This window comes from Cervus elaphus, chromosome 21, assembly GCF_910594005.1.
Source record: "Cervus elaphus chromosome 21, mCerEla1.1, whole genome shotgun sequence".
NCBI lineage: Eukaryota > Metazoa > Chordata > Mammalia > Artiodactyla > Cervidae > Cervus > Cervus elaphus.
Window position 1 is genome coordinate 39,708,754 of NC_057835.1, and position 27,433 is coordinate 39,736,186.

A 27,433-nucleotide genomic window follows, 5' to 3' on the forward strand; every position below is an offset into this window, starting at 1 on the left:
TAGAAAAAATTGAATATGCAGCTTCGAAAGAATATACCTTCCAGGAAATTTGACATAAAACTCCAGATTCTGGCTTCTCACATGACAGAAGAACTGAAGCTAGGCAGTGAGTGCCCATCTATGAATGGAAGAACATGCCCCAGCTCACCACAGCCTTCATCTGATTGGTGACATTCAATGTGCTACCGGCTTGGTGTCTGTAGGCAGGTGAATTGATGGTCTCCCCTGTACTACCTAACACTTCAGCCAAGTACCTCATTCCCAAATGCATAGTATTCCTTGCTTAGGTTATCCATTTTCCTAGAAATGCTCTCTCCGTTCACCGTCCATGTCTTTAAGGCCCATTTCTAACACTGCATCTTCCATGAAGCTTTCTCTGACTTCCCTGCTGGCTGTTAGTTACTGCTCCATTTTTGAAACTCTGTTAACACCCCGTGGGTCTCTTACGGCCCATTTCTCATTCTCCACTGGATCAGTCATTGGTATCCTTGATTTCTCCGTTTTTCAGGGAGGTGTATTGACAAACACTTCTCCCCAACTCCTCAGGCTTTCTTTTTTCTTTTTATGCTTTTTTTTTTTCTTTTTGATGTGGACCATCTTCAAAGTCTTTATTGAATTTGTTACAATATCGCTTCTCTTTTTTATGTCTTGATATTTTGGCTGCAAGGCACATAGATCTTAGCTCTCCGCCTGGGGATTGAACCAGCACCCCCTGCATTGAAAGGTCAAGTCTTAACCACTGGACTGCCAGGCAAGTCCTTCCTCAGGCTATCTTGAGGAGGGTTTTCTACTCTTGACCTAGACCTTCCTCCTCCCCACAGAGATACAGCGGGTCGCTCTCCCACCCCCTTTCCCTTCAGGGATGCCTTGTGTATGCAGGAGAGATGCCTTGTTCTGCCTGGCAGTAAAGGCCTGACTGAGCAGGTGAGCCTGAGGTTGTCAGCGATACCTGGGGGTGTGCATTTGCTCAATTCTCATGTTCAGTGTTAGGAAATCCACTGCTGCCATACATCCAACGCAGCATTTCCTTTCCAAGTTTTATCAACAAGCAAAACGAATATTCTCATCTTCATCTGCTTGAATACTTACCTCAAAACTGCTTCCAAACTCAAGCAAGGACAAGGGGAGGATCTCATTGGGTGTTTTCTAACCCCCCAAATAAAGACTCACTCTTGAATCTGTTGCAGCTTCTAGCAAAGCTCATCATAAAGACAGACACTCAAAAAGCATTTATCAACTAGAATCCAAAGGTGTAACTGATGTGCATAAAATTGACAGACTAAAATTTTTCTTATGCTTATGTGTATCAACTATAAAAATAATTATCTTAGTGTCTCTGTGAGACTAACAAAATACAATATATTTCGTATATAACAGAAAACATTTATTTCCTATTTACATTTCCATTTTTATGTAAATCGTTGCACATCATATCACATATCAAAAAAGAAAAGAAAGGAAAAATATAAACTTTAAAAGTCAGTGAAGAAAGCATCACAGTGTATGATAATCAGCAGTCTCGAAGCTCTCGTTTCTTGCTCTTTTTAAATTTTTTGCTTGTTTCTTGACGAATGGTGTCATACTCCAAAATGGCCATGTTGGAAAGTCTCTGTAAGTACTGAGATGGTGCTCCAGCAAGAGGATCGCTGAAGCCAGAACCTGTAAACAAACAAACAAACAAAAACACTTATTACAATTGAATTAAGCACACATGAATGATACTCTCTTTAGAGTACAAATGAAATATCTTTTCCTCAAATGACCATTAAACACCACTAGTTCTTCATACAACACATTCTTTGTAGTAGAAATGAAAGCCACTTAACTTTCTAAGTGAGTGGAATGGCAAAGTGAAAGCATTCAGTCGTTCAGTCCTGTCCAACTCTTTGTGACCCCATGGACTGTAGCCTGCCAGAATCTTCTGTCCATGGGGATTCTCCAGGCAAGAATACTGGAATGGGTTGCCATTCCCTTCTCCAGAGGATCTTCCTGACCCAGGAATCGAACCTGGGTCTCCTGCATTGCAGGCTGACTCTTCACCGTCTGAGCCACAGGGATGACAAGTCATCCAAAAAATATTTAACTCAAAAATGTTCAATGCCGGTATTTAATGATATAAAACTAAATCAGAGTTTGTTATTGTCTACAAATAAAATCATTCTCATAAATGTTAAGTGAAGTAAAAGAGTAAAATTATAAAATGAGTCACTCACTAACTGAAACAGCAGTAACGAAGTTTCTATTATAGAAGGAGAGTAATAACAATAATAATAGATAACATTAATTGAATGATCTCTTGTATGTCAAGTATTTTTCACCTATATCATCCACACATCAATACTATGAAGTCAGTAATTAGTACTATCTTGGATTACAGATTTTAAAAAGAGTTTAGAAATTGTTAGAGGCAGGATTTAAATCAAGATCCATCAATTCAAAGTTCCTATGTAATATGTATAAATTCTTCTATTTAGAAACATACAAGGCTTTAATGGTAATAGACTGATCCATATTTCTTTAAAATACTATTATTTAACTTCAGTTTCAAGTGCCCAAAATAAAAGCTGTCTTCAGTTCTCCAATGGGGTTGGTATTTTTGTTTTATTTCAGTGCGTAATGAGGGTGGAAATTTCAGAGAAAGAGTAGAAAGGAAGAGCTGAGCAGGATTCCAGTTCTTAGCAGTACAATGAACTGGACACAGAGTCTCTGGCCGCAAAAAAGTAGATTCTAAGAATTATTGCAGAAGGAAATGACAACCCACTGCAGTATTCTTTCCCAGAAAATCCCATGGACAGAGGAGAAAACAGGGCTACAGCCCATGAGGTCAAAAAGAGTCGGACACAACTGAGCAACTGAGCACTGAGCAAGCATTTAAGCAAACCTTGAAACAATTCAAAGAACTGGTATCACACAGACCAATGCAATTAAATTGGAAATTAACAGTAAATTTTAAAATTCTCAAATATTTAGAAATGTATACACATTCTAAATTATTCATTCATCAAAAATAAATTGTAATAAACATTAAAAATAACTGATCAAGAAAAAATTACAAAACTTGTGTGATGTAGCAAAAGTTGTACATAGGAGGTTTTACCTTAAGATTCCTGTTTTAGAAAAGAAGACTGAAAATTAATAACCTCAATATAAGACATACATTAGGAAAAGAACAACCCAAAGAATACGGATGTGCTCAGTCGCTCGGTTGTGGGCGACTCCTTTCGACCCCTGGCTCTTCTGGCCATGAAGTTTTCCAGGCAAGTATACTGGAGTGGGTTGCCATGTCCTTCTCCAAAAGAATATGGAAGAAGGATGTAATATAGGAAACAAAATTCAATGAAGTAAAAAACAAACTTACAAAAAGAAAGATTTTTAAAAAGATAAAAATTCTTTCTTGAAAAAACTAATAAAAAAGGGAAATTCTCTGGTTCAATTAATTAAGAAAAAAAACAGAAGACCTAAATAACTAATATTAGGAGAAGTACAGATAGAACAAAAACTAAATTTCATGCCAATAAATTTTAAAATGTAGACAAAATGCAAAATCCTAGAAAATATAACTTACCAAAATTGATGGAAGGAGAATTACAATGCCTTAAGAGTCCTAAAATTAAAATGATCGAATTAATATTATAAAATTCCTCCAAAGGAAACAAGTGATCCAAATAATTTTACAAATGAACTCTATCAGACTTTCAAGGGAGAAATCATTCCAATTTTAGGTCATATCCTTCAGAGAACAGAAAAAGCAGAATACTCCCCAGTTTATCTCATGAGGGCATTATAATCTTGACACTGAATTCAGGCAAAGAGAAAATCAGTGGTAATCTCATTCATTAAGACAGATTTTAAAAACCTAGCAAAATATTAAATATGGTAGTACACAAAATGATAATGAATTATGCCTTAAATGTGGGTACCCAAGGGATGTAAAAGTGGCTGAACGTTAAAAAAAAATCTACAAATGTCATTTTTCACATTAGAAAATTAAACAGAAAATCACAAGGTCATTTCAATCAATTCAGAAGAAAATGTTTGATAAAATTAAACTTTCATTTGTTTTTAAAATAAAAAACTCTGAGCAAATGAAAGAGAATGTCTTTATCCTGATAAAGGATATATACACAAAACCTACACTACACATCATTCTTTATGAGAAAACATTAAGGGAGTTTCCTTTAAAATCAGAAACAAAACAAAGATGCCTATTTTTCATTTCTATTCACCACTGTATTGGTGGTTCTAGTCAGCTTAGTAAAGTCAGAAAAATAAAAGCTTGGGTGGGGGGTAGGAAAAACCTTTGGAAAGAAAGAATAAAACTGACATCATTCACATATGGTAATCTACATAAAGAACTAAAAAATTATATATATTGCATATAATAAATTAATATATATACACAATTTAAAACATAAACCAAGAAATAACAAGAGACTTTATCAAGGTGGATGACTGTAGGATCAAATTGCAAAAATCAACTGCATTTCCAAATATCTGCAAGAGAAAGCTATAAATTTTCATTGTAAAAGAATTATGGCAGACTATTAATGATCTTTTCAAAACTTTTTACACTTTCCAAAACAGAATTTTAGCCGAGGACAAGGTCAGTTAAAAGGGAGAGATTACCTGTCTCAGCTTGCTTTAGAGCTAAGTATAGCTTTGTTAGTGAGTGTGAACCAATAAGATATGAGCAAATGTGCAAATTTTAAAATTACAGTCCTCTTATCCTAGATTTCTGGACTTATGTTTTTGTTGGGATGTATTTGATAACTGCTTTAATCTCCTCAATAGTTCTACGATAGCTCTGTGCAATTTGTCCCTTGTTCATGATTCAGTCTTGGTAGGTTGTATGTTTCTATGAACTTACCCATTTTTCTAGGTTACCCAATTTGTTGACATAATTGTTCATAGTAGCTTCTTATAATCCTTTTTATTGGTAAAAAAAAAAAAAAAATCCTTTTTTTTTTCTGTAATCAGTTATAATGTCTCCCCTTTCATTCCTAATTTTAACTATTTGTGTCTTCTCAGTTTTTTTCTACTGTAACCAAGGATTTGTCAACTTTGTTTATCTTTTCTAAAAATTAAGTCTTGGTCCTGTTGATTTGTTTTCTGTTCTGCTTCATTTTGTTGTTGTCGCTGTTCAGTCAGTAAGTCATGTCCCACTCTGTTGCAACCCCATGGACTGTAGCCCACCAGGCTCCTCTGTTCCTGGGATTTCCCAGGCAAGAATACCAGAGTAAGTTGCCACTTCCTTCTCCAGGGGATCTTCCCAACCCAGGGATCGAACCTGCATCTCCTGCAATGCAGGCAGATTCTTTGCCACTGAGTCACCAAGGAAGCTCATTTGTCTCTTCTCTAATGTTTATTATTTTCTTCCTTTTGCTAAGTTTGGGCTTAGTTTATTCTTCTTTTTGTAATTCCTTGAGGTGTCAGTTTATGTGGTTCATTCAAGATCTTTTTCTTTCTTTTTTTAATGTGTTTGCCACTATAAATTTCACTCTTAGCACACTGCTTTTGCTGCAACCTACAGGTACGTTGCATTTTTTAATTTTTATTTGTCCCCAGATATTTTCAAAATTCTCTTGTGATTTCTTCTTTGACCCAAACGGTTTTTTGAGTGTACCGTTTACTGTAGGTTTTTTTAAAGACCATCTTTATCAAATTAAGACAGTTTCCTTCTACTCATAGTTTGCTAAAAATAGTTTTAATCATGAATATTGAATCTTATTAAAATATCTTTTACAATTATTAAAGTGAACATATGCAGTTTCTCCTTTATTCTATTAAGATGATAGACATCAATCGCTTTTCTAATGTTAAATCAATCTCACATTTCTTAGATAAATCTGACATGGTGTGTTGCATTATCCTTCTTATATATCACTGAATTTGAACTGATAAACCTTGTTTAGAATTTTTACTTCTATTTTCTTAAGAAAAATTGGTCTATACTTTTAAGTTTCTTATAAGGTCAAAGCTAGGTTTTAGAATCAAGGTCAGTGACCTAATAAAATGTGTCTTCAAGTGTTCCTTCTCTTCCTATTTTCTGGAATAATTTATATTACACAGCTTTTTAAAATTAAATGTTGGGTAAAGAAGTTGTGGTACATATATACAATGAAATATTTCTCAGCCATAAGGAGGAATGAATGTGAGTCAGCTGAACAGAGATGAATGAACCTAGAGCCTGTTATACAAAGTGAAGTAAGTCAGAAAAAGAAAAACAAATATCGTATATTAACACATAGTATATGTGGAATCTAGAAAAATGGTACTGATGAACCGATCTGCGGGCAGGAATAGAAATGCAGATGCAGAGGACGGACTAGTGGACACAGTGGGGAAAGGAGAGGGTGGGACAAACTGAGGAAGGAGCGTTGACATATGTACATTCCCTTGTGTAAAACAGGTAACTAGTGGGAAGTCACTCAGGGAGCTCAACACCGTGTCCTCTGACAACCTAGACGGGTGGGATGAGGGGTGGGTGGGAGAGAGGCTCCAGAGGGAGGGGATATGTGTATACTTATGACTGATTTGTGGTGTTGTATGGCAGAAATCAACACAACAGTTGTAAAGCAATTATCCTCCAATTAAAAATAAATATATAAAAGTTGGAAGAATTTACCAGCGTCAATTCTGCTAGGCTGTGGTTTCTTTTTTTTTTAATATGATACTGATAATCTCTCTCTCTCCTGTCAGTCTTGCTAGACATTTATCAATTTTATTCATGTTTTTAAAAAACGAACTTTTGGCTCTTGTTGATTTTTCTTGATTGAATATTTGTTTTCTAACTTTGTTGATTTTTGCTCTTGATTACTTTTTCCTTTTATTTTCTTTGAATTTAATATGCTGATCTTTTGTTAAATTCTTGAGATTAATGTTAAAATCATTGCTTATTAAGCCTTTCATCTTTTCTAACACAGGTACTTCATGCTTTAAGTTTCCCTAAAAGCTATGTTTTCACTGTACCCAAGGAGTTTTGATGTATCATATTTTCATCATCCTTCAGTTCAAACTAATATGTAAATTCCACGGTATTTCTTCTTTGACTCACAAGTTACTTAAAAGTACATTTCTTAATACCCAAACCTCTGTGGGATTTTATAATTATTTTTAATTACTGATTTCTAGTTTAATTCCACTGCAGTCAGAGAATATGTGCTACATGATTTCACTTATTTGATATTTGTTTAAAAATCTCCTATAATGTCTACTTTCCTTTTCATTACATTCCTTTGATCTTTGTGTATTTTACGTTAATAGAGCATACAAATTTAGGATGGTTAAATCTTTCTTTTGTATTAATCCTTTTGTTACTATGAAATATCACTCTATTGTGCATAATACTTCCTGCTTTGAAGTTTATTTTGTTTGATGTTAGTGTAGCTATAACAAGCTTTCTTTTAATTACCATTTACATGGTTTCTATTTTTCTATCCTTTTATTTTTGATCTTTCCTGCCCTTATTTTTAAGGTGTGCTTCTTATAACCAGCATCTAATTATTTGTATTAGTTTGATGGGTTTTGTTTTTCGCTGAAATATTTAGTCCACTTATATCCAGTGTATTTATTGTATGTTTAATTTTAGTATTACTAGTTGTTTTCTACTTGTCCTATTTCATATTTCTTTTTTCCTCTTTTGCTTTGAGATAATTAAATATTTTTTACTTTTTATTCCTCTATAATCTTGTTACTTGTATCCTTTTCTTTTAGTGGTTATCATACAGATTTTATCACATCTCTTTGACTACAACTGACTTTTTAAAGAAACTTTATTTTTTGGCTGTGCTACGTGGCGTGTGGGATCTTAATTCCCCAATCAGGAAGCATAGAGTCTTAATCACTGGACCACCAAGGGGAAGTCCCTACAATTTACTTTAACTTAATTACTATATTTCAAATAATGCAAGGATCTTACAACATTTTAACTCCATGTGTGCCCCATCCCACCTCTGTGGTATTACTGTATTTTATTTCTACATATATTTTAAACTTCATAAGATAATACTACTGCTCTTGCTTCTCTTTCCTTCACAAGTTGTCATGCTTTCATCTTGTATCATTATTTCTTTAATATTTCTTTTAGTGTAGCTCTACTGACAGTGAAATCTTTCAATTTCCATTTGAATAACAATGTCTTTATTTTGTTTTTACTTTTAAGGATATTTTCATCGTGTATACAAAGCGAGTTTGGCAGTTACTGTCATTCAGCACTTGAAAATATCACTGCTTTGTCTTCTTGCTTCCACTGTCTCCATTGGAAAGTCAGTTGTATGTCCTACCATTGCTCTCCAGAAGAGAACTTATCTTTTCTGTTTTTTTCCTTTTTAAAAAAATATTTAGCGTTTTTACTATGATGTGACTAACTATGATTTTCTTTGTCACTATTCTGCTGGAGGTTCATAGAATTTTTGTATCCATTGTTTGGTATTTTTCAGTCAGTTTGGGAAATTCTCAGCCAGTAAGTAAATAGTGCTTGTCTCACTTTCTCTTGCTCCTCTTAATCTGGAATTAGAATTATACATGTGTAAAAAAAAAATGGCAACCCACTCCAGTATCCTTGCCTGGAGAATCCCATGGACAGAGGAGCCTGGTAGGCTACAGTCCACAGGGTCACAAAGAGTCCAACAGGACTGAGCGACTTCACTTTCACTTTCTTTCACTTTCAAAGTAGTTTTATCTAATCACATATTGTCTTTGCATACTCTGTTCTGTATTATCTTTCTCTCTTTACTTTAATTGGGTACTTTCATAATGCTCTAGATTTCATTTTACTAATCCTGTGATATATTGTTTTCCATCTTTTACCAATTTTATTGAGACATATATGCTACAAATTGTGTATGTTTAAAATATACCACTGATGACTTGCTTCCCTGGAAAGACAGTAAAGAAACCGCCTAAAATGCAGGAGACCTGGGTTCAGTCCCTGGGTTGGGAAGATCCCCTGAAGAAGGAAATGGCAACCCACTCTAGCATTCTTGCCTGGAGAATTCCACGGACAGAGAAGCCTGGCAGACTATGGTCCATAGGGTCGCAAAGAGCCAAACACAACTGAGCGACTATCGCTCACTCACTCACTCACTGATGACTTGATATACATAAACACTGTAAAATGATTATCATAATTAAGTTAATTAACACTCAATCATCTTACTTGTTTACCTTCTTGAGGGGGAGAGGAGATGAGAACACTTAAAATTCTACTATCTCAGCAAACTTCAATACATCATATAGTATTACTAACTTCAGTCACCATGCTGTACATTATATCTCGAAAACATCTCCCCATTTTCCCCAGTCCCCACTTACTGATAACCACTATTCTACTCTGTTTCTGTTTGACGTTTTAAAAGATTCTACATATAAGTGATACCATGCAGTATTTGTCTTTCTCTATCTGACTTATTTCACTTATATAAAGTGTTCTGGGTTCATCCACATTGTTACAAAGGTAGGATTTCCTTATTTTTTACGGCAAAATAATATTCCACTGGATATATATATATATTGCATTTTCTTTATCCATTTATCTGTCAATGGACACTTAGATTGTTTCCATATCTTGGCTGTTGTGAATAATACTGCAGTGAATATGTGAGTTCAGATATCTCTTTGAGATATGGATTTCATTTCGTTTGGAAATATACCCAGTACTGGGATTGATGGATTACATGGTAGCTTTATTTTTAATTTTTTGAGGGACCTCCATACTGTTTTCCATACTGCCTGGCGGGGTACAGTCCATGGGGCTGCAAGAATCAGACACGACTTAGTGACTAAACAACAACAAATTATAAGGACCAGGTGGTCTCCAAACAATGATGAAGACCTTCCCTGACATATTCCTGGCACCCATGAGAATAGTTACCCATTCATAAATCTTGACTTAGGAATGTTCTTCCTGTTTCTAAGCACATACCCCCATACTAGGTTAACTGTAAATTTGTCCCAACAGCCACTCGGTAATGCAGAGTGCAGCTACAGATGTTTCCAAGTCGTTTGCCCTGGAACTCCCACATTGTGAGTAAGTTACCATATAATAAGCTGATCCATTGATTAAATGGCACTGTCTGCCTTGGTTTTCGGTCTCAAGGTGCCTTCTCATTTTGAGAGGTACTGTTTATTCACTCCATCTTCCAACATGACATGATAAAGGCATGTATATATTGAATGCAACATGCACTTAAGTTTATAAAATAAGCACAGCTTAAAAGAAAAATTAACAAAACAAAGACAATTAAGTCAGTGGAAAGAAAGAAAGTTTTAAAAAAGATAAGTATTTTCACACCCTTCATAAGACAAGTAGTAGGAGAAAAAGATGATCCAGCTTACCTTTCGATTTCTCCTGAAGTGGTGTCACAGTACATGTGGGCTTAGTCTTCTTTAACCTAAAATTATGTATTATCATAAATTCACTTCATATAAATCCAGGGTACGTTAATTTTTTAAAATACATTGAGACAAGAAGCTTGCTTTCAGTGAAATTCACTTATTGAAGGACATAATATAAAAATTAAATAAACATTAAAGGAAGGAAACTCCTCCCATCACAAATAACCCCATCAGAAGCAGATATGAACCAACTCAGGATCTTGGTTTTTGCTAATAAATTTTACCAGTGGGTGAGTGCTATGTTATCCTTTTCCCACCTTTATCTGAACTCACCACTAATCATGATTCAGGGAATGCTGGAGGAAGGGACTTAAGATTAATTAGCATAATATTTAGATATGCCAGATACCAGTTCAGTTCAGTTCAGTCGCTCAGTCGACTCTGTGACCCCATGGACTGCAGCACGTCAGGCTTCCCTGTTCATCACCAACTCCTGGAGCTTGCTCCAATGCACATCCATCGAATGGGTGATGCCATCCAACCATCTCATCCTCTGTCATCCCCTTCTCCTCCTGCCTTCAATCTTTCCCAGCATCAGGGTCTTTTCCCATGAGTCAGTTCTTCATATGTGGTCAAAGGACTGGAGCTTCAGCTTCAGCATCAGTCCTTCCAAGGAATATTCAGGACTGATTTCCTTTAGGATGGACTGGTTTGATCTCCTTGCAGTCCAAGGGACTCTCAAAAGTCTTCTCCATCACCATAGTTCAAAAGCATCAATTCTTCAGCACTCAGCTTACTTCATGGTCCAACTCTCACATCCATACATGACTACTGGAAAAACCATAGCTTTGACTAGACAGACCTTGGTCAGCAAAGTAATGTCTCTGCTTTTTAATATGCTGTCTACGTTGGTCATAGCTTTTCTTCCAAGGAACAAGCGTCTTTTAATTACATGGCTGCAGTCACCATTTGCAGTGATTTTGGAGCCCCAGAAAATAAAGTTTCTCACTGTTTCCATTGTTTCTCCACCTATTTGCCATGAAGTGATGGGACTGGATGCCATGCTTTTTGAATGTTGAGTTTTAAGACAGCCTTTTCACTCTTTTTAAGCCAGATACCAACTATCAGTTATTTGTGCTCTTTTTACCTATTAATGACCACAATCAGAATTTTGTCATAATAAACTTCTGTTCCTACTGGAATAAACCTAAATAATGAGTAAGTTATTAGAGGAAATACATCATGATCAAATTGGCTCTAGGTAAGATAACCCATAAGCATTCTAAATTTCTTGTAAGTACACTAAACTTACAAATCAGCTATAACTTTTTTTTCCCTCTATCTAATCAAAACATATATTCATTCTTAATCCATGTAATACACTAAACAAAGTCAGCTTACATGACTGCTTGGAGGTATCCTAGCAACTTATTACCATGGCAACATCACCCCTCCTAGACATCAAATATGGGTACAGTTGAGATAAGAATACCTAGCATTTACACTGAGGTTGGCACTCAAGACCAGCCTTTCTGATTGTTATGTAATAAGCTTTTAGTGGTCCCTAGCAGCAGCAGCAGCAAGAATACTCCTCAGATTCTCTTGCACCTACTGAGAGATAATTGAAATTCGATGATTAACCTTTTTAGTGTGAAGGGCTTTGTGCATGTGTGTGCTAGTTCGCTTAAGTTGCATCCAACTCTTTGCGACCCTATGGACTATATAGCCCACCAGGCTTCTCTGTCCATGGGATTCTCCAGGCAAGAATACTGTAGGCATGGAGTGGGTTGCCATGCCCTTCTCCAGCAGATCTTCCTGACCTAGGGATCGAACCTGCATCTCCTACATCTCCTGCCTTGGCAGACGGGTTCTTTACCACTAGCACCACGTCCTCAAAAAACATAGAACATCCATTAAAAAAAAAAGTATCCAGTATCAGAACAAATATCTTGTGCTTGGCTGCATGGAACTTTTAAAGATAACACTGGTGAGTTGAGAGGTCATATTGTGTCAGTTTCATAATATTAATTTAATGGAACTAAACGCACAAATCATTGCTTCAGGTCTGCTAGCATGAGAGCTGGTGGCAGTTTATCATATCATACGCACAAGAGTCAAGTGTAACTTTTAAATGCACTTCACCTCTCGGCCTATTTTCAATTACATTACCAAAATACATCACCTTGCAATTCACTGAAAAATTTTATCATTAAAGAAACTTAAAAACATATTAAACTTTTATCAGAATATAAAATCAAATATCCATATATACAGAAATTTTTTTTTTTAAGGGTAAGGGATTGTATACAAGACAGAAAAAAATGAGTACTTTCCTGCTTTGCCAAGACTGTCCTTTCACAGGGCGTTGTGCAATATGTAGAGGAGAATAAAATACTTGTAGGCAACTTGACATGTTCTCAGTAGCATGGCTAAAATAAAGACACAGGAAAAAGAAATAATATTTACATCCGCCAAGTACTTTGTAAACAGCATGGTTCTAAGCCACCACTCTTCTATTCTGTGTCTGAAGAACACTTGTCATAACATAAATATAATATATTCAGATTATTCTTGATTAAAGTAAGTAAATTCACACTCAAATCAATGTAAAATATTAAGAAATCATTTCACATATGGCCAAATCATAAATGAAAAAAATAATGAACTGAAATCTGATGAAAAAGGTAGGAAGCCAAATGAAGACTTAAAATCTAAAGATCAAATGGGTTAATTCAGGGGATGCTTTCTGGATTTGCAGTTTCTTTAAGATGGTCATGTGATTGAAAGAAGGGTAGTAAGACTGGTCTGTACTGAGACAAGGCCATGGCCATAGGCAGCCCTACACACTTTCACTCAAAGACAAGAGTGAGCTGAGTGTTGGGGAAACAGGTATCTTGATAATAAAACTCACTGTCCTTAAGTAGCTTTCACATGCATGTTTTCAATGGTCTGTCTTCTTTCTACATCCCCGCCATGCATCCTCCTTAGCTGCTACCATCTGCTTCACTAACAACTCACTGTCTCTCTTATACCATCTCTGATTCTGCACTTGTTCAGTTGCTAAGTCACGTCCAACTCTTGGTGACCCCATGGACTACAGCATGCCAGGCTTCCCTGTCCTTCACTATCTGCCTTATTTCATTATAATCTCACTTCAGAAAGAATGATTTTGGTTTTTATATTTTATAGCTTGACAGTCTGTCCTCGGATGATATTAAAAATAATGGCAAAAGCTTTATGTGTGTTATTGTTCATTTATGGTGTCTTTTACAAAGTGAAAAAAGTCAAAGCAATGACAGGAAAATTAAATAAAATTAAATAAACTATGAATCTAACAAAATATTTTATAATGTGGCCAGTAAGGACTGTTTGAAGATTATGTAGTAACATGGAAAAACTGTACACATGTAATATTAAGTAAAAAGCGGCAGAATGAAAAATGGGAATTATACTAAAATCACAACTCAAATAAAAATCCATGAAAATAGAGGATGATAGAAGAGAAGCTCTAAGAATAAAAATGGGTATGTTAGGATGGGTAAGCTATCAAATAATTGTTTTTATTTTTTTCTCCAGATTTTCTACAAAATTCAAATTATTTATTTTCATAATTTAGATATAAACTATCTACAACTTTTCATTTTTAGTATATTCATATTTAGTATATTAATAAATAATAAAAATTTATTTCAAGAGTAATTAACAAGACCAATAACACTAGTTGAAAACTCAAGAGATACATATTCTAAAATTCCAATTATGTGTGTGCTATGTATAACTAGATGTCTTCAAAGCTCACTACAGCAGGAGAAAATATGAAAATCTACATCTTCCACTAAAGAGAGTAACTGGCAAGAAAGAATTAGATTCATTAGCCAGAAAAACCTCTACATTCAGCAGTGTTACTACAAATAAATATTCAACAAAAGAAAATCCTTCCTCTTTTTTAGGCTGGCAAAGTGAATGAGTACTACACATTCAACACATACTTCATGAAAAAATAAATAAAAGCAGGAACCAAATGGGGTATGAGACTATCTTACTAATTTATAGGTCCCTTTGGAGAAAGAAGTTTTCTTTTAATGCTATCTGATTTGTAGAAGGAAAGGTATTCAAAATAATGTTTTTAAATGCCAGAATTCAAAATCAGTGGGACTTTTCTGATTGACAAACTCATTTCATCTGATAACAATACAAGGTGTTAATTAGACTGAATTCTCACTCAGAATTTCCTCTCACATCACTTCAATCAAACTAGAAATGAAACAAGGTTCTCTATTCAGGGTACAGAAATCGGTTACTATTGTAGAGAGCTTGTTTATTTATATTGCTAAAACTTTCAATATCCTCATGAGCAATCTATGCTAGAGCAATAAAGTTTTTTTTTAGGTTAGTTCTTAAATTCTTTCTGGCAATATTACTTGAAAACAGAAAAAAGTACCTACTGGTCAAACTGAATAAAATTGCTAATTGAGATTTTAAAAAATTAAATCCTTTATGCAAAAAAAAAAAAGTTGGCAAGAAAGAATTAGATTCACTAGCCAGAAAAATCTCTATATTCAGTAGTGTTACTTCAAATAAATATTCAACAAAAGAAAATCAAGTAGAAACGACCGACCTGACAGGAGGCATCTCAGTATCAGCACGCAGGAGTTTTCTATGAAACTCTAGTGGAGTGGAACTTATGCTTTTTTGGCAATTTTGCAATCCTGGTAAATACGGCATTTTGACACATTCTTTGAATTCTTCTAGGCCAAACGCTGTGGTGTATTCTAATTTAAAATAGTATTATAACCATCTGTATTATTTCTTGATTAAATGTATATAACTTCTTTTACTATAAATGAAAGTGCATAATACATATACTAAATCAGTCATTAAGAAAATAAAATTAAGCTACTGTAATTGAGCTAGCATCTTTCCCAAGAGAATATCTTTCAATTCTTAGGATAGGGACAGTAGAGAAGAGCTCATTATGTGGCTAAATACTAGAAGACGGAAGGAGAGCTTCACAGATCTCCCAGAGTCATCACTGTCCCCTGCCTTCATTATTTTGGTCAACCAGAATTCCCAGAACATTAGATACCTTCAGATGGAAAAATAGCTTATTCTCCAAAGAAGACCTACAGATGGCCAACAAACACATGAGTAGATGCTCAACACCATTAATTATTAGAGAAATGCAAATCAGAACTACAATGAGGAATCACCTCACAGTGGTCAGAATGGCCATCAAAAAATCTACAAACAAAAAGTGCTGGAGAAGTCATCGAGAAAAGGGAACTCTCTTACACTGTTGGTGAAAGTATAAACTGTTACAGTCTCTACGGAAAACAGTATGGAGCTTCCTTAAAAAACTTAAAAAAGGACCCAGCAATCCCCCTACTGGGCACATAACCAGAGAACACCATAATTCAAAAAGACACATGAACCCCAATATTCATAGCAGTATATAGTCGGGACATTAAAGCAACCTACATGTCCATCAACAGCAGAATATTTAAAGATGTGGTATGTGTATACAATGGAATATTACTCAGCCATGAAAAGGAACAAAACAGTCATTTGTAGAGAATGTGGATGGACCTAGAGACTCTATACAGAGTGAAGTCAGAAAGAGAAAAATATCATATATTAACATGCATATGTGGAATCTAGAAAAGTGACATAGATGATCTTATTTGCAAAACAGAGACACAGACACAGAGAGCAAATCTATGAATACCAAGGGGGAACGTGGGGGTGGGAGCAAGTGGGAGCTTGGGATTGACACATATACACTATTGATACTACGTACAGAATAAATAGCAATGAAAACACACCGTATGGCACAGGGAACCCTACTGACTGCACTGTGGGGCCTGGAGTCGGGGGGGGGGTCCAAAAGGGAGGAGATGTATGGGTATGTACAGCTGACTCATTTTTCTGTACAGTAGAAAATAACACAAAATTATAAAGCAAATTAATTTATTTAAATTTATGAAATTATTAACTTTATTTATTTAATAAAAATTAATTTTTAAAAAGAGTTTAAAAGCACTTTCCAGAGTCTTACAGTATCTGCAACTTTAAATCTTTCCATCTTCCTACTTTTGTGTGATAATTAAGAGGTACAAATATAGGATTATCTGAGCTAGCAATGAGAGAGAAAAGAATTCCATTTCAGGCACTGAATTTAATTTTCTCTCTGCAAAATTCCACACCAATCTATAAAGGGGAACATCTGAAGTATCAAGATGGCTTCTTCTACTGACCTCATGCATTGCTGGTAAAACAGGTTGTCAAAACGTTAACAACAACAAAAAAATTCAAAATGACGATAGTGGAAAAAGCAGACTAAGAGATTAAAGGTTTGGATGATTTTTAAACATAGAGGATTATGTTTTAAGCTTTCTCTACTAAGTAAATCTAGCACAGAAATAGAAATAGTATTTAATGGGACTGGAGTTATATGCTCAAAATGCTATTTTGCAATCTTTGATTTTTTTCTTTTGGAAAAAAAATAGTTTCTCTTCATCAAAAATCATAGAGCCTTTTTTCAGCAATTAGATGTGGAGGTAGGCAAACAGACAAACTGGTGTCTTCTGAGTACTTTTACTGGGACGCTAGAGGAAACGTTGACAAATATAGCAACACACAAAAAATGTTTGAATTTTGCTATTTTCAAGAATTATATCTCCATTAATAAAGGGGAAGGCAGAATTCAGGGTAAATAGGAAATACAATTATATTTGAAATTAAGGGGGAAGCTTTACATTCATATACAGGTTGAAAGTTCTCAGTTTAGTCTTTATTGAGCAACTGTAAGATATAAGATACTTTCCACATAACTCACTCAAAAAGTAAAATTTTGGTTAGAATTATTAATACAAAAAGGTTCTGCTAAAATTTTGGGTTTCTTAAAATATAAAAAACAACATGAGGTATTTAAAAATAAATACTACTTATAAAAAGAAGTATGATCCAACAGAGATAGTACTACACTGATAACCAAGCTTAGGTCTTCAGAATTTGTTTCTATCATGATTTACAGAAATACCTTCAGTAAGTTATTTCTAATCTGCTTTCATTTCTCTTTTCCAAAAGCCTAAAGTATTATCCTTCTTACATAAATGTTACAGAAATTATTTAACATCTCTTGACTGCTTAAAAAGGTATATGTAAATTCGAGGCACAACTTCTATATTTTACTAAGTAAAATAAGTAAATATGGAAGTTACCTTTCTGCATCTTTTGTGTTTCTAACACTGCTTTCCTCCAACTACTCTCAAAAAGAAAACAACCTCCAAGGGTATTTCTGGTGACATTAGAAGGCTCAAATTTGATTTCAGGAGACAGCACTGGCATTATTTCTTCTTCTTTCAACAATGCTGATGAAAGTGAGATACTGCATCAGATTCACAGCACAAAATACAAAAGAAAAAAAGGTATTTCAGAGATACACACTTTTCTAATTTGTTTTCCATCATACAAAGTAAATATTAACATAGATTTAAATGAAAAGTTTACTTATAACATGTAAATACAGACCCTTGGGATTTTAAAGCAAGAGGCCTTTAAATAAAGCTAAAGTAAGTTGTAAGACTTTTTTCTTCTAAAAATTTTAATGAATTCTTTCAAATTCAAGGTTACAGGTATTTGGCAACATAAAAAATTTAAAATCCAACAGCAAGTGTGTGTTGTCACTCAGTTGCATCCAACTCTTTGCAACCCCATGGACTGTAGCCCATCAGGCTCCTTTGTCCTAGAAATCTCCAGGCAAGAATACTGAAGTGGGTTGCCATTTCCTTCTCCATCAAGAGCAAGTAATCACCTACAAGACAATGTAATGCTTAGGATTCTCTCAAAAACATTACCATTATGCACCATGACCAAATGCAGTTTGTCTCTGAGATGCAAGGATGGTTTGATATACCAAAACTGACTGATATATCACATTACAAAATTAGAGATTTTTTAAAGATTACATGGTCATCTCAATAGGTGCATGAAAACTTGATAAAATTCAACATCTTTTCATGATAAAAACTTTGAACAAACTAGAAACTGAGAGAAATTATCTCAACATTAAAAAAGGCTATACATGAAAAGTCCACAGTTAACATCATAATCAAAGGTAAAAATTGAATGCTTTCCTCTAAGATTAGGAACAAGGTAGTGATGCCCAGTCTCACAACTTCCATTCAACATGGTACTGGCAGTCCTAGCCTTAGCAATTAGAAAGAAAAGGCATCCAGATTTGAAAGAAAATAGTAAAACTGTCCCTGTTTTCAGATGGCATGATCATATACAACTCTGAAGACTCTGCCACACTGGCTAAGGCAAAGTAACTATTTAAAAATGAGAACGTGTCATTACTTCCCTCCAAGTCTGATAATATAATGAGGCTTCCCTGGTAGCTCAGATGGTAAAGAATCTGCTTGCACTGTGGGAGACAGGGGTTTGATCCCTGGGTCGGGAAGATCCCCTGTAGAAGGAAATGGCTATCCACTCCAGTATTCTTCCCTGGAGAATCCCATGGACAGAGGAGCCTCATGGGCTATAGTCCATAGGGTTGCAAACAGTTGGACACGAAGGGAGAACACACATACACACAAGTCTGATAATATAACACAGGAACTATTCAGCAATGGTCCAGCAGAATATGAGCAGTATACTGCTTTAATTCTCAAACAAGAATCTCAGTACAGACTACAGGAAGGTATTTTCACATGTAGAAACAAATGACAACTGCTATTATCATAATCATCATGATTATTATTATTATTATTATAGGCCAAGAACCAATTAATACCTGGAGTCCAGGAGGCACTGCTTGACTCAGTGACTCTGCCTCTTTACCCTTCTGGCTAAGTGTGCAGTCTTAGACCTCTCCTGTTCTTATTCACACTGTCCCATTCTTGCCTTATGGTTTTCATCCCTTCATCTCCTTAAATACTATAAAACTTTTTTTCCAAGATGTGTATTATTTTACTTTTTTCAGCATAGATCTCCCATTTGCTGCATCCACTGGGTCTCCTTCCTTGTGGTTCCACTTCCTTGTATGATTTATAACCTTTGACTGCAAGATCATTTTTATTTTTTAAAAGTTTTGGGCTGCACTGGGCCTCCATTGTGGAGTGTGGGCATCTCTAGTCGTGGCTTGCAGGCTTAGCTGCATGTGGAATCCTGGTTCCCCTACCAGGGATTGAACCCGAGTTCCCTGCATTGGAAGGTGGGATTCTGGTTTTTCATTTTTTTGACTGTGCTGGGTCTTTGTTGCTGCGTGGACTTTTCTCTAGTTGCAGTGAGCAGGGGTTACTCTCCAGTTGCGGTGCACGGGCTTTTCACGTGGTGGCTTCTCTTGTTGTGGAGCATGAGCTTCAGAGCTGCCGGACTTCAGTAGTTGTGGCCTCTAGGCTCGAGAGCACAGGTTCAAAGTGGCACACCAGCTTAGTTGCTCCAGCGTGTGTGGGATCTTCCCGGACCAGCGACTGAATACAAGTCTTCTGCACTGGCAGGCGACTCTTTACCACTGCGTCACCAGGGAAGCCCCTACAAGCTCATCTTTAGAGAGACTGCCATCTACAGGGCACCAGAGCTCCTTGAGCTTGGAAACTGCTGTACATCTCTCTGTATGCTCTCAAATGGTCTCTGCCTGGCCCTGGGTTTCAGAGGTATCAGATCAGTTAATACACCAACTTCTTCAACTGTGGTCCCTGAACCACGTGGTAATGGGACTTTTCTGAAAAGCAAAAACCATTTTCTGAGGAAGCTGAGTTACAGGGAGAGGCCACCACAGAAAGGTTCCATCTGATATCCACAGCTAAGGTCTCAGTCCACTGCCAGGATCAGCCGCCAGACGGAGGAGTGAGCCTGCCTGCAGGTGTTCCCAGACCCAAGCCTCCAGATCTTCCATCTGAGGCCCCAGACATGGCGAGGCAGAGGCAAGCTGTCGCTGCCATATCCAAATTCCAGCACGGTCCCACAGCATCCGTGAGCACAATAAAGGGCTGTTGTGTACCACTAAGTTTTGGAGAAGTTTGTGATGCAGTCATGGTAACTGGAACAGTACTCCTTTGTGACTCTCAGCTCCCAGCAGATGCTCAGCACTGCCTTCCTGTGTGAGCTTTCCTTCATTTCTGCCACCTGGGGATTTCCTCCTCTTGGTTCCTAGCTCAGCCACATGCCCATAAATTATCTTAATACACTTTACCCCACATTTGAAATACAGGGAAGCCAAGTGGAGTCTCTTCCATGTCAGCTTCCTCTGCCACACTGGCCAGAAGTCCCCAGAAAAATGTTTCAAACAATGACATAAAGAACTGAAGAATTTAATTTCTTTTGTATGTAAAGATACTTAAAAGTCAATAAGCAAGTGAAGCCCAAGACAGTGTGTTTATTAAAAAACAGATAACTCGCTACAGGAAAAAAGAAAAGAAAAACCCACACATGGCCAATAAAGGTTTGACCTCACTAATATTCATATAAAAGCAAAATAACATAATGAGCTATGACTTCTGTCCTGAAAATAGTAAAAGACTTTTTTCCTCTACTACTAGACAGTGTAAGATGGGGTTCAAGGAAGCAGGTACTCTCATAAGATTTCACTGGAAGTGTTAGTGTGATATTTCCAAGAGAGCAACCTAGCAATACTTATATCTTTATAATTTTATATATTTTGGGCTTCCCAAGAGGCTCAGATGGTAAAGAATCTGCCTGCAATACAGACCAGGTTCCATCCCTGGGCTGGAAGATTCCCCTGGAATAGGAAATGCAACCCACTCCAGTATTCTTGCCTGGAGAATCCCATGGACAGAAGAGCCTGGCGGGCTACAGTTCATGGGGTTGATTTTTTTTTAAATTTTTATATTTTTTAAAAATATACTTTGGACCCAGAAATGCCACTTCCAGTTTATCCTAAAGGAATGATCAATGATACATCCAAATATTTACCTTCAAGGATGTCAAATTCTACAATTTTTTTATAACAGAAAAGCAAAAAGACTGAAAACAGCCCAACATCAAAGAGCAGATGGTAATATTACCTTTATTTTTAGCTTTGATTAAACCAAAATAATCAAATGAACATAAAGAAAGGCAAGTTGTGGATTCATTGAGAAAGCTAGTTGTTTATGTATCCACAGTGCCAATCATTGTGTTAGGAGTTGAAATACAAAAATGAACACGATGCAAAAGCATACACTCTACTCAGGGGAACAAAGTAAATGAACGATTACAGTTCCTTATGATACACACTGATGATAAATCTGTGTTTAGATTTTGTGGGACAACAGAGCTTTTGCTGACCTAACCAAATTAGGGCAGTAGGAGAGTTTTGCTTTGTTTTTTTTTTTAAATTATTTATTTGTTGTTGGCTGTGCTGGGTCTTCCTCGCTGTGTGGGCTTTCTCTAGTTGTGGGGAGCAGGGGCTACTCTCCAGTTACCGCTCACAGGCTTCTCTGTAGCGGCTTCTTGTTGCAGAGCACAGGCTCTGGGGCGCATGGGCTTCCGCAGTTGTGGCACATGGGCTCAGCGGTTTCACTGCGGGGGCTTGGTTGTTCTGCAGCATGTGGGATCCTCTCAGACCAGGGATTGAACCCGTGTCTCCTAATTTGGCAAGCAGATTCTTTACCACTGAGCCACCAGGGAAGCCCAAGTTTGGTTTTGTTTTTGAGCAAGGTATCTGCAAGCAAAGCCCCACAAATTTTGATAAATAGAAATGAACTGTGGCAGAGAAGGCTGGATGCCCCAAGTTCTTTTTCCTCCGGAGAATAGAGTTGTTCCTAGAAAGTGGCCACCTCCCCTTGATTAGAATGCAGGTGAATGCAATGTGTGACACTTTCTGCAAGAAGCTTATAGGAAGCAGGTCTGCTTTTTAATTTTTTTTTTTTTTTAAGCCATTCAGCTTGTGGGATTTTAGTTCCCTGACCAGGGACTGAACCCGAGGCCTCTGCAGTAAGAGTGCAGCACCCTAACCACTAGACCACCAGGGAACTCCCCTGGGTCTGCTTCCTCCATGCTTCCTCCTTTCCCTCCCACAGGCTGCACTTAAACCAACAGTGAAGCCAATGAATGGAAAAGCCTTGATCCTAGTACCAATGAGAAGAAAGCTGCCTGCTGATCAGGAACATCTGCCTTGGAACTGTCCTGTAAGAAATGAATTTCTATGTTATATCAAAAATGTTTGGGACTATTTGTCATTATAGCTAGCAATACCCTAATACACAGGGCTTCTCTGATGGCTCAGATGATAAAGTATCTGCCTGCAATACAGGAGACATAACAGACTTGGGTTAGATCCCTGGGTTGGGAAGATCCCCTGGAGGAAGGCTGCTGCTGCTGCTGCTAAGTCGCTTCAGTCGTGTCCGACTCTGTGCGACCCCATAGACGGCAGCCCACCAGGCTCCCCCGTCTCTGGGATTCTCCAGGCAAGAATACTGGAGTGGGTTGCCATTTCCTTCTCCAATGCATGAAGGTGAAAAATGAAAGTGAAGTCACTCAGTCAGGTCCAACTCTTCGCGACCCCATGGACTAAAGCCTACCAGGCTCCTCCGTCCATGGGATTTTTCCAGACAAGAGTACTGGAGTGGGTTGCCATTGCCTTCTCCACTGGAGGAAGGCAATGGCAACCCAATCCAGTATCCTTGCCTGGAGAGTCTCACGGACAGAGGAACCTGGCAGGCTATACAGTCCATGTGGTCGAAAAGAGTCAGACATGACTTAAGTGTCTTAGCACTCACCCAAATGCATGCAATCTTTTATTCCCAAGGGTGAATATATTAGCTCTCTTACTCAAACATGTTCATTAAGCATATACTATCTACAAGTCTATGCATGACAGAAGTGCTATGTGCATGACAAATACAAAGGTGAACTAGAGATTCTGCCTTCACAGAATTTCCAGCCCAGAAGGAAAGACAGTAGCCACTCACACAACTATAATATAAGGCAAGGTGCCACATTCAGGTCTTAGGGAAGCTAGACAGATAGATATACAGTATCTCACAGTAGAAGAGTTCAAAGGAGGGAGATGTAATTGTCATGAGGGGGTTCACAAAAGACTTGAAATAAACTGGAAAATGACATTTAGATAGAATTTAGATCAGCTGAAATGCAGGTAGAGGCCCTGCTGGGGAAGATAAAGATGTGAAAGGAGGGGGACTTCTCTGGCAGTTTGGTAGTTAAGACTTCACCTTCTAGCACAAGGGGTGAGGGTTCAATTCCCAGTCAGGGAGTTAAGATCTGACATGCCTCATGGACATAAAAATCAAAACATTAAAAAGAAGAAGAAGAAGAAGTAATATTGTAACAAATTCAATAAACGCTTTAAAAATGGTCCACATTAAAAAAAAAAAAAAAAAAAAGATGTGACTAGAGCCCTGGAGAGTGAAGACAGGGGTTCAGCACTAGGGCGAGGTCATAGGCACACTTGAGTGCTACGAGACTGACAACCGATCGAATTTCAGAGGTTTAGCAAAGAAAAATAAAGAGAGTCAAAGAACACTGAGCCTGTGAACTAGGGTGACCAAGAGTATTATGGAACCATGAATTCAATTCAGAGAAAGTGCTAGGCTGGCTGGGGGCGGAGGGCAATGAGCAGCTCCGTTTTAGACAAAATGAGTACAGGACATTGGGGTGGAGATATGTAACGTGGACCTAAGCTACAGAAAATTGAGGGCTATAGGTTTGGTTTGGAGATGAAGTTCTGCTCTGTTTTTTAATATTCACTTCTCTGGCTGCACTGGGTCTTGGCTGCAGCACGTGGGGTCTTCGATCTTGGTTGCAGCCTGAGGGATCTCCCATGGTCATCTCACTATTTGAGATCTTTTACTTGTAGCATGCGGGATTTAGTTCCCTGACCAGGGAACAAACCCAGGCCCTCTGCATTGGGAGGGTGGACTCTAGCCACTGGACTACCAGGGAAGTCCTGGAGATGAAGTTTTTAAGAGTTATCTATTTACTGGTGAGAACTGAGAACAAGATTGGATTAGATTTGCAATGGAGATTTTCGAGGGAGAAGAAAGCCAGACTCCCTTAAAATATATGCCGGTCAGGAAGACAAAGAGAATATGCAGAAAAGTGACTAGAGAGGGAAATGATCCAGGGGAAACCAGAATCGTGGGAAAAACTGGATCATGTCCAATGCTACAGGACTTAGTAGAGAAAGAAACTATATGTTAATAATACTGTAACACCAAACACATAATCTCATTGAATCCTCAAACCACCCAATGAAACACAGTTCCCTGTCAACTACTGACCAGGCATTCAGACCCAACAAAGAACACAAGCATTGCAGTTAAATGAACCTGGATTCTAATCTTGGCTCTGCTCTTCAAAAGCTGCATAATCATAGGGTCATGGAGAAATTAATAGTGCCTCTGACTCTCACAGAGTTAGTGAGGATTAAATTTTTAAACGCATGCCAAGTGCTCGGCACCATGCTGGACATATAATAAACACTCAATAAGTGGGAGCTATTGTTTTTTAAATACTAATAAACACAGGTTGTTTTTGTGTTTTGTTTTTTTTACCACAGCCTGTTTATGGAAATGTAAATCAGTAAAGACATTTTGCAAAGCAAGATTCCACCAACATCTTTTTAATTACATTTGACCCAGCAATTCTGCTTTAAGGAATTCACTTTATAAAACTGTTCCCATGTGTAAGACTGTTCACTATTGCACTGTTTGTGATAAGGAAAAATTGGAACCAAACTTAAGAATGTTTACATAAATTATGATATATCTATACCATATGGTCATACATCTATATGACACATCTATGAAATATTCAATGAAGATCTAAGTAAACTGATATGAGCGGCTTCCCAGGTGGTGCCAGTGGTAAAGAATCCACCTGCCAATATAGAAGATGTAAGAGACATAATGTGGGTTTGATCCCTGGGTCAGGAAGATCCCCTGGAGAAGGACATGGCAACCCACTCCAATATTCTTGCCTGGAGAATCCCCATGGATAGAGGAGCCTGGTGGGCTACAGTCCACGGGGTTGCAAAGAGTTGGACATGATGGAAGCAACTTAGAATGCACGCAAATTGATATGAAAGGTATTCTCCATATCTTCTTAAAAAGGTAATTTCTCGAAAGAATCCATATGATTTCATTAATGATCAAAAACATAAATGTAAAAAGAATGAAAGAATAAATACAAAATTAACTCTATGAAGTGTTGGAAAGTAAAGGAGTAGAAACTAAGGGCTTTCAACTTTAAGTCTGCATACTTTTGTGCTGTTTGAATGAGAAGTATAACTGTATTATAACACAATTTCAAAAATGTAAGAACTTGAAAAAAAAAAAGTCAGAAGTATTTTAGAAGAAATGCCATGTAATGTAAGATTTAAACTCACCATTAAAAATGTAGATGGGGTGAACTGTGGGACTAGGATTGAGATACACAATTAACACCATGTATGAAGTAGATAACGAAGGAGAACCTACTGTGTATCTCAGGGAACTCTACTCAGTGCTCTGTAGCAACCTAAAGGGGAAGGAAATCCAAAAAAAAAGAGGGAATATATGTATACCTATAGCTGATTCACTTTGCTATACAGCTGAAACTAACACCACAAACACTGTCAAACAACTATAGGCTCCTCTATCCATGCGATTCTCCAGGCAAGAATACTGGAGTGGGTAGCCATTCGCTTCTCCATGGGATCTTCCTGACCCAGGAATCAAACCTGGGTCTCCTGCATTGCAGGCAGATGCATTACTGTCTCACCCACCATGGAAGCCCAAATGATCCTACAAAAATTAATTTAAAAAAACAATGTAGATAAAAAGTAGGGATTCTTGCACTTCAGAAAGTACAATACCTTGAGTGAATGAGTGAGTGAAAGTTGCTCTGCTCAGTCTTGTCTGGCTCTTTGCAACCCCATGGACTATACAGTCCATGGAATTCTCTAGGCCAGAATACTGGAGTGGGTGGCCTTTTCCTTTCCCAGAGGATGTTCCCAACCCAGGGATCAAACCCAGGTCTCTCATACCGCAGGCGGATTCTTAACCAGCTGAGCCACAAAGGAAGCCCTGAAAATGGTTGCAAATTTTCATTTATCTATGGAGAAGCTCCACGGTTTCCATGTCTATGACCCTAGGAAGGCTGTAGTATGAGAAGACTGGTACAATAGAACAGACTACCCGCATCGCACAAATCTTGTCTAGCATTTTAAATCCCTCGAGGGAAAAAAAGTAATAAATACACAAATTATATAGTAAATCAGAAATGGGACGACGAAAAAATGGCAATGAAAAGCGGGCCAGAGCTATGTGACTAATACCGTCAGCATCCCAAGTGCCGTTGGGGAAGGAAGGGAGATGCCGGGGCAGTCAAAGAAGAAAACAGAAACACATTCCATCCCCTCTTCAGTTTAAGCCCTAGGAGGGTAGGAGGGTGAACCCGTAAGGGTGTGTCCACTGGAGGGGCCACTGAGTGTGCTGGCCCAGTGAGCGGGAGTGCGGGAAGGCCTCGATGCTGCAGGCAGGCCTCTTCGCCGGATCTTGCTCACACATCTCTGCACCGGTCCCGCCCGCAGCCTCCGTCAGGTCCTCAACCCCGGTTCCCCGCCAACCCCTTTCCAAGAGCATCAGGAGATGCTTGGGGCGATCCACGTGTGTCAGGAGGCTGGCTCCCTTAGATGGGAGGGGGCCGGACCGGCTGACCTCAGCGATCCACCTCTCTAGCAGGCCTAACTCTAGGCCACCCCCTACCCCCGGGACGTCCCTGGCGGGGGCTCCCGAGACCAAGACCGCTGGCACTCACTGTCCCCGCAGCTCGGCCGTGGACGGGAGGGGCTTCTTCGCCGGCCCGGCCCGCGGCGGCGGCGCCCAGGTCTGCGGTTCACGCAGCGGCTTCAGCGGGGGCAGCGAACCGCGCTGGAGCCAGCAGCGGCCCGGCGCCGAGCCGAACCCCCGGCCGGGACGGGCCGAGCTGCGGGGCGGGCCGCGGCGGCGGGGCGGGGCGGGCGGCCGCGCGCTCGCTCGGGCGCCGCTATTGGGGCGAACATGCTCGGCGGCCGGCAGCCCGGCGACGCTCTGGAGGACGGCGCGCCCGCCGCTCAGCCCCGCCCTGCTGGGCCCGGATGAGGGAGATATGGCTG

General features: G+C 38.2%; 1 protein-coding gene and 1 non-coding gene across 7 annotated transcripts; both read right to left on the reverse strand.

Moving 5' to 3' along the window:
• Positions 1-1,362: 1,362 nt before the first annotated feature.
• Positions 1,363-27,276, reverse strand: C21H8orf89 (chromosome 21 C8orf89 homolog). Of its 6 annotated transcripts, none has more exons than XM_043880181.1 (7): positions 27,097-27,276; positions 17,556-17,705; positions 14,954-15,107; positions 12,669-12,764; positions 10,336-10,391; positions 3,566-3,604; positions 1,363-1,659 (listed from the first exon to the last, which is right to left on the reverse strand). In XM_043880181.1, the coding sequence occupies exons 2-7, from the start codon at positions 17,680-17,682 to the stop codon at positions 1,511-1,513; spliced, it is 621 nt and encodes a 206-aa protein (XP_043736116.1). In that variant the 5' UTR covers positions 17,683-17,705; positions 27,097-27,276; the 3' UTR covers positions 1,363-1,510. The 6 variants fall into 6 exon arrangements, with proteins under 6 accessions (XP_043736116.1, XP_043736112.1, XP_043736114.1 ...); XM_043880177.1 differs by having other exon boundaries at positions 17,556-17,722; positions 27,097-27,272; XM_043880179.1 differs by lacking the exon at positions 27,097-27,276 and adding an exon at positions 26,153-26,207 and having other exon boundaries at positions 17,556-17,722.
• TRNAK-CUU lies at positions 22,238-22,310 on the reverse strand. The gene has a single exon. It is a non-coding gene; the product is annotated as a tRNA-Lys (tRNA).
• Positions 27,277-27,433: the final 157 nt, after the last annotated feature.

Coding starts and splice junctions, on each gene's coding strand:
- C21H8orf89 (XM_043880176.1), bottom strand. CDS start 25,745: ATGGTGTTAATTGTGTATCTCAATCCTAGTCCCACAGTTCACCCCATC. Junction 15,108..17,555: donor AACACAAAAGATGCAGAAAG/GTAACTTCCATA, acceptor ATTTTAAATTAG/AATACACCACAGCGTTTGGC. Junction 12,765..14,953: donor ACTGAGATGCCTCCTGTCAG/GTCGGTCGTTTC, acceptor TCTTTATTTTAG/CCATGCTACTGAGAACATGT.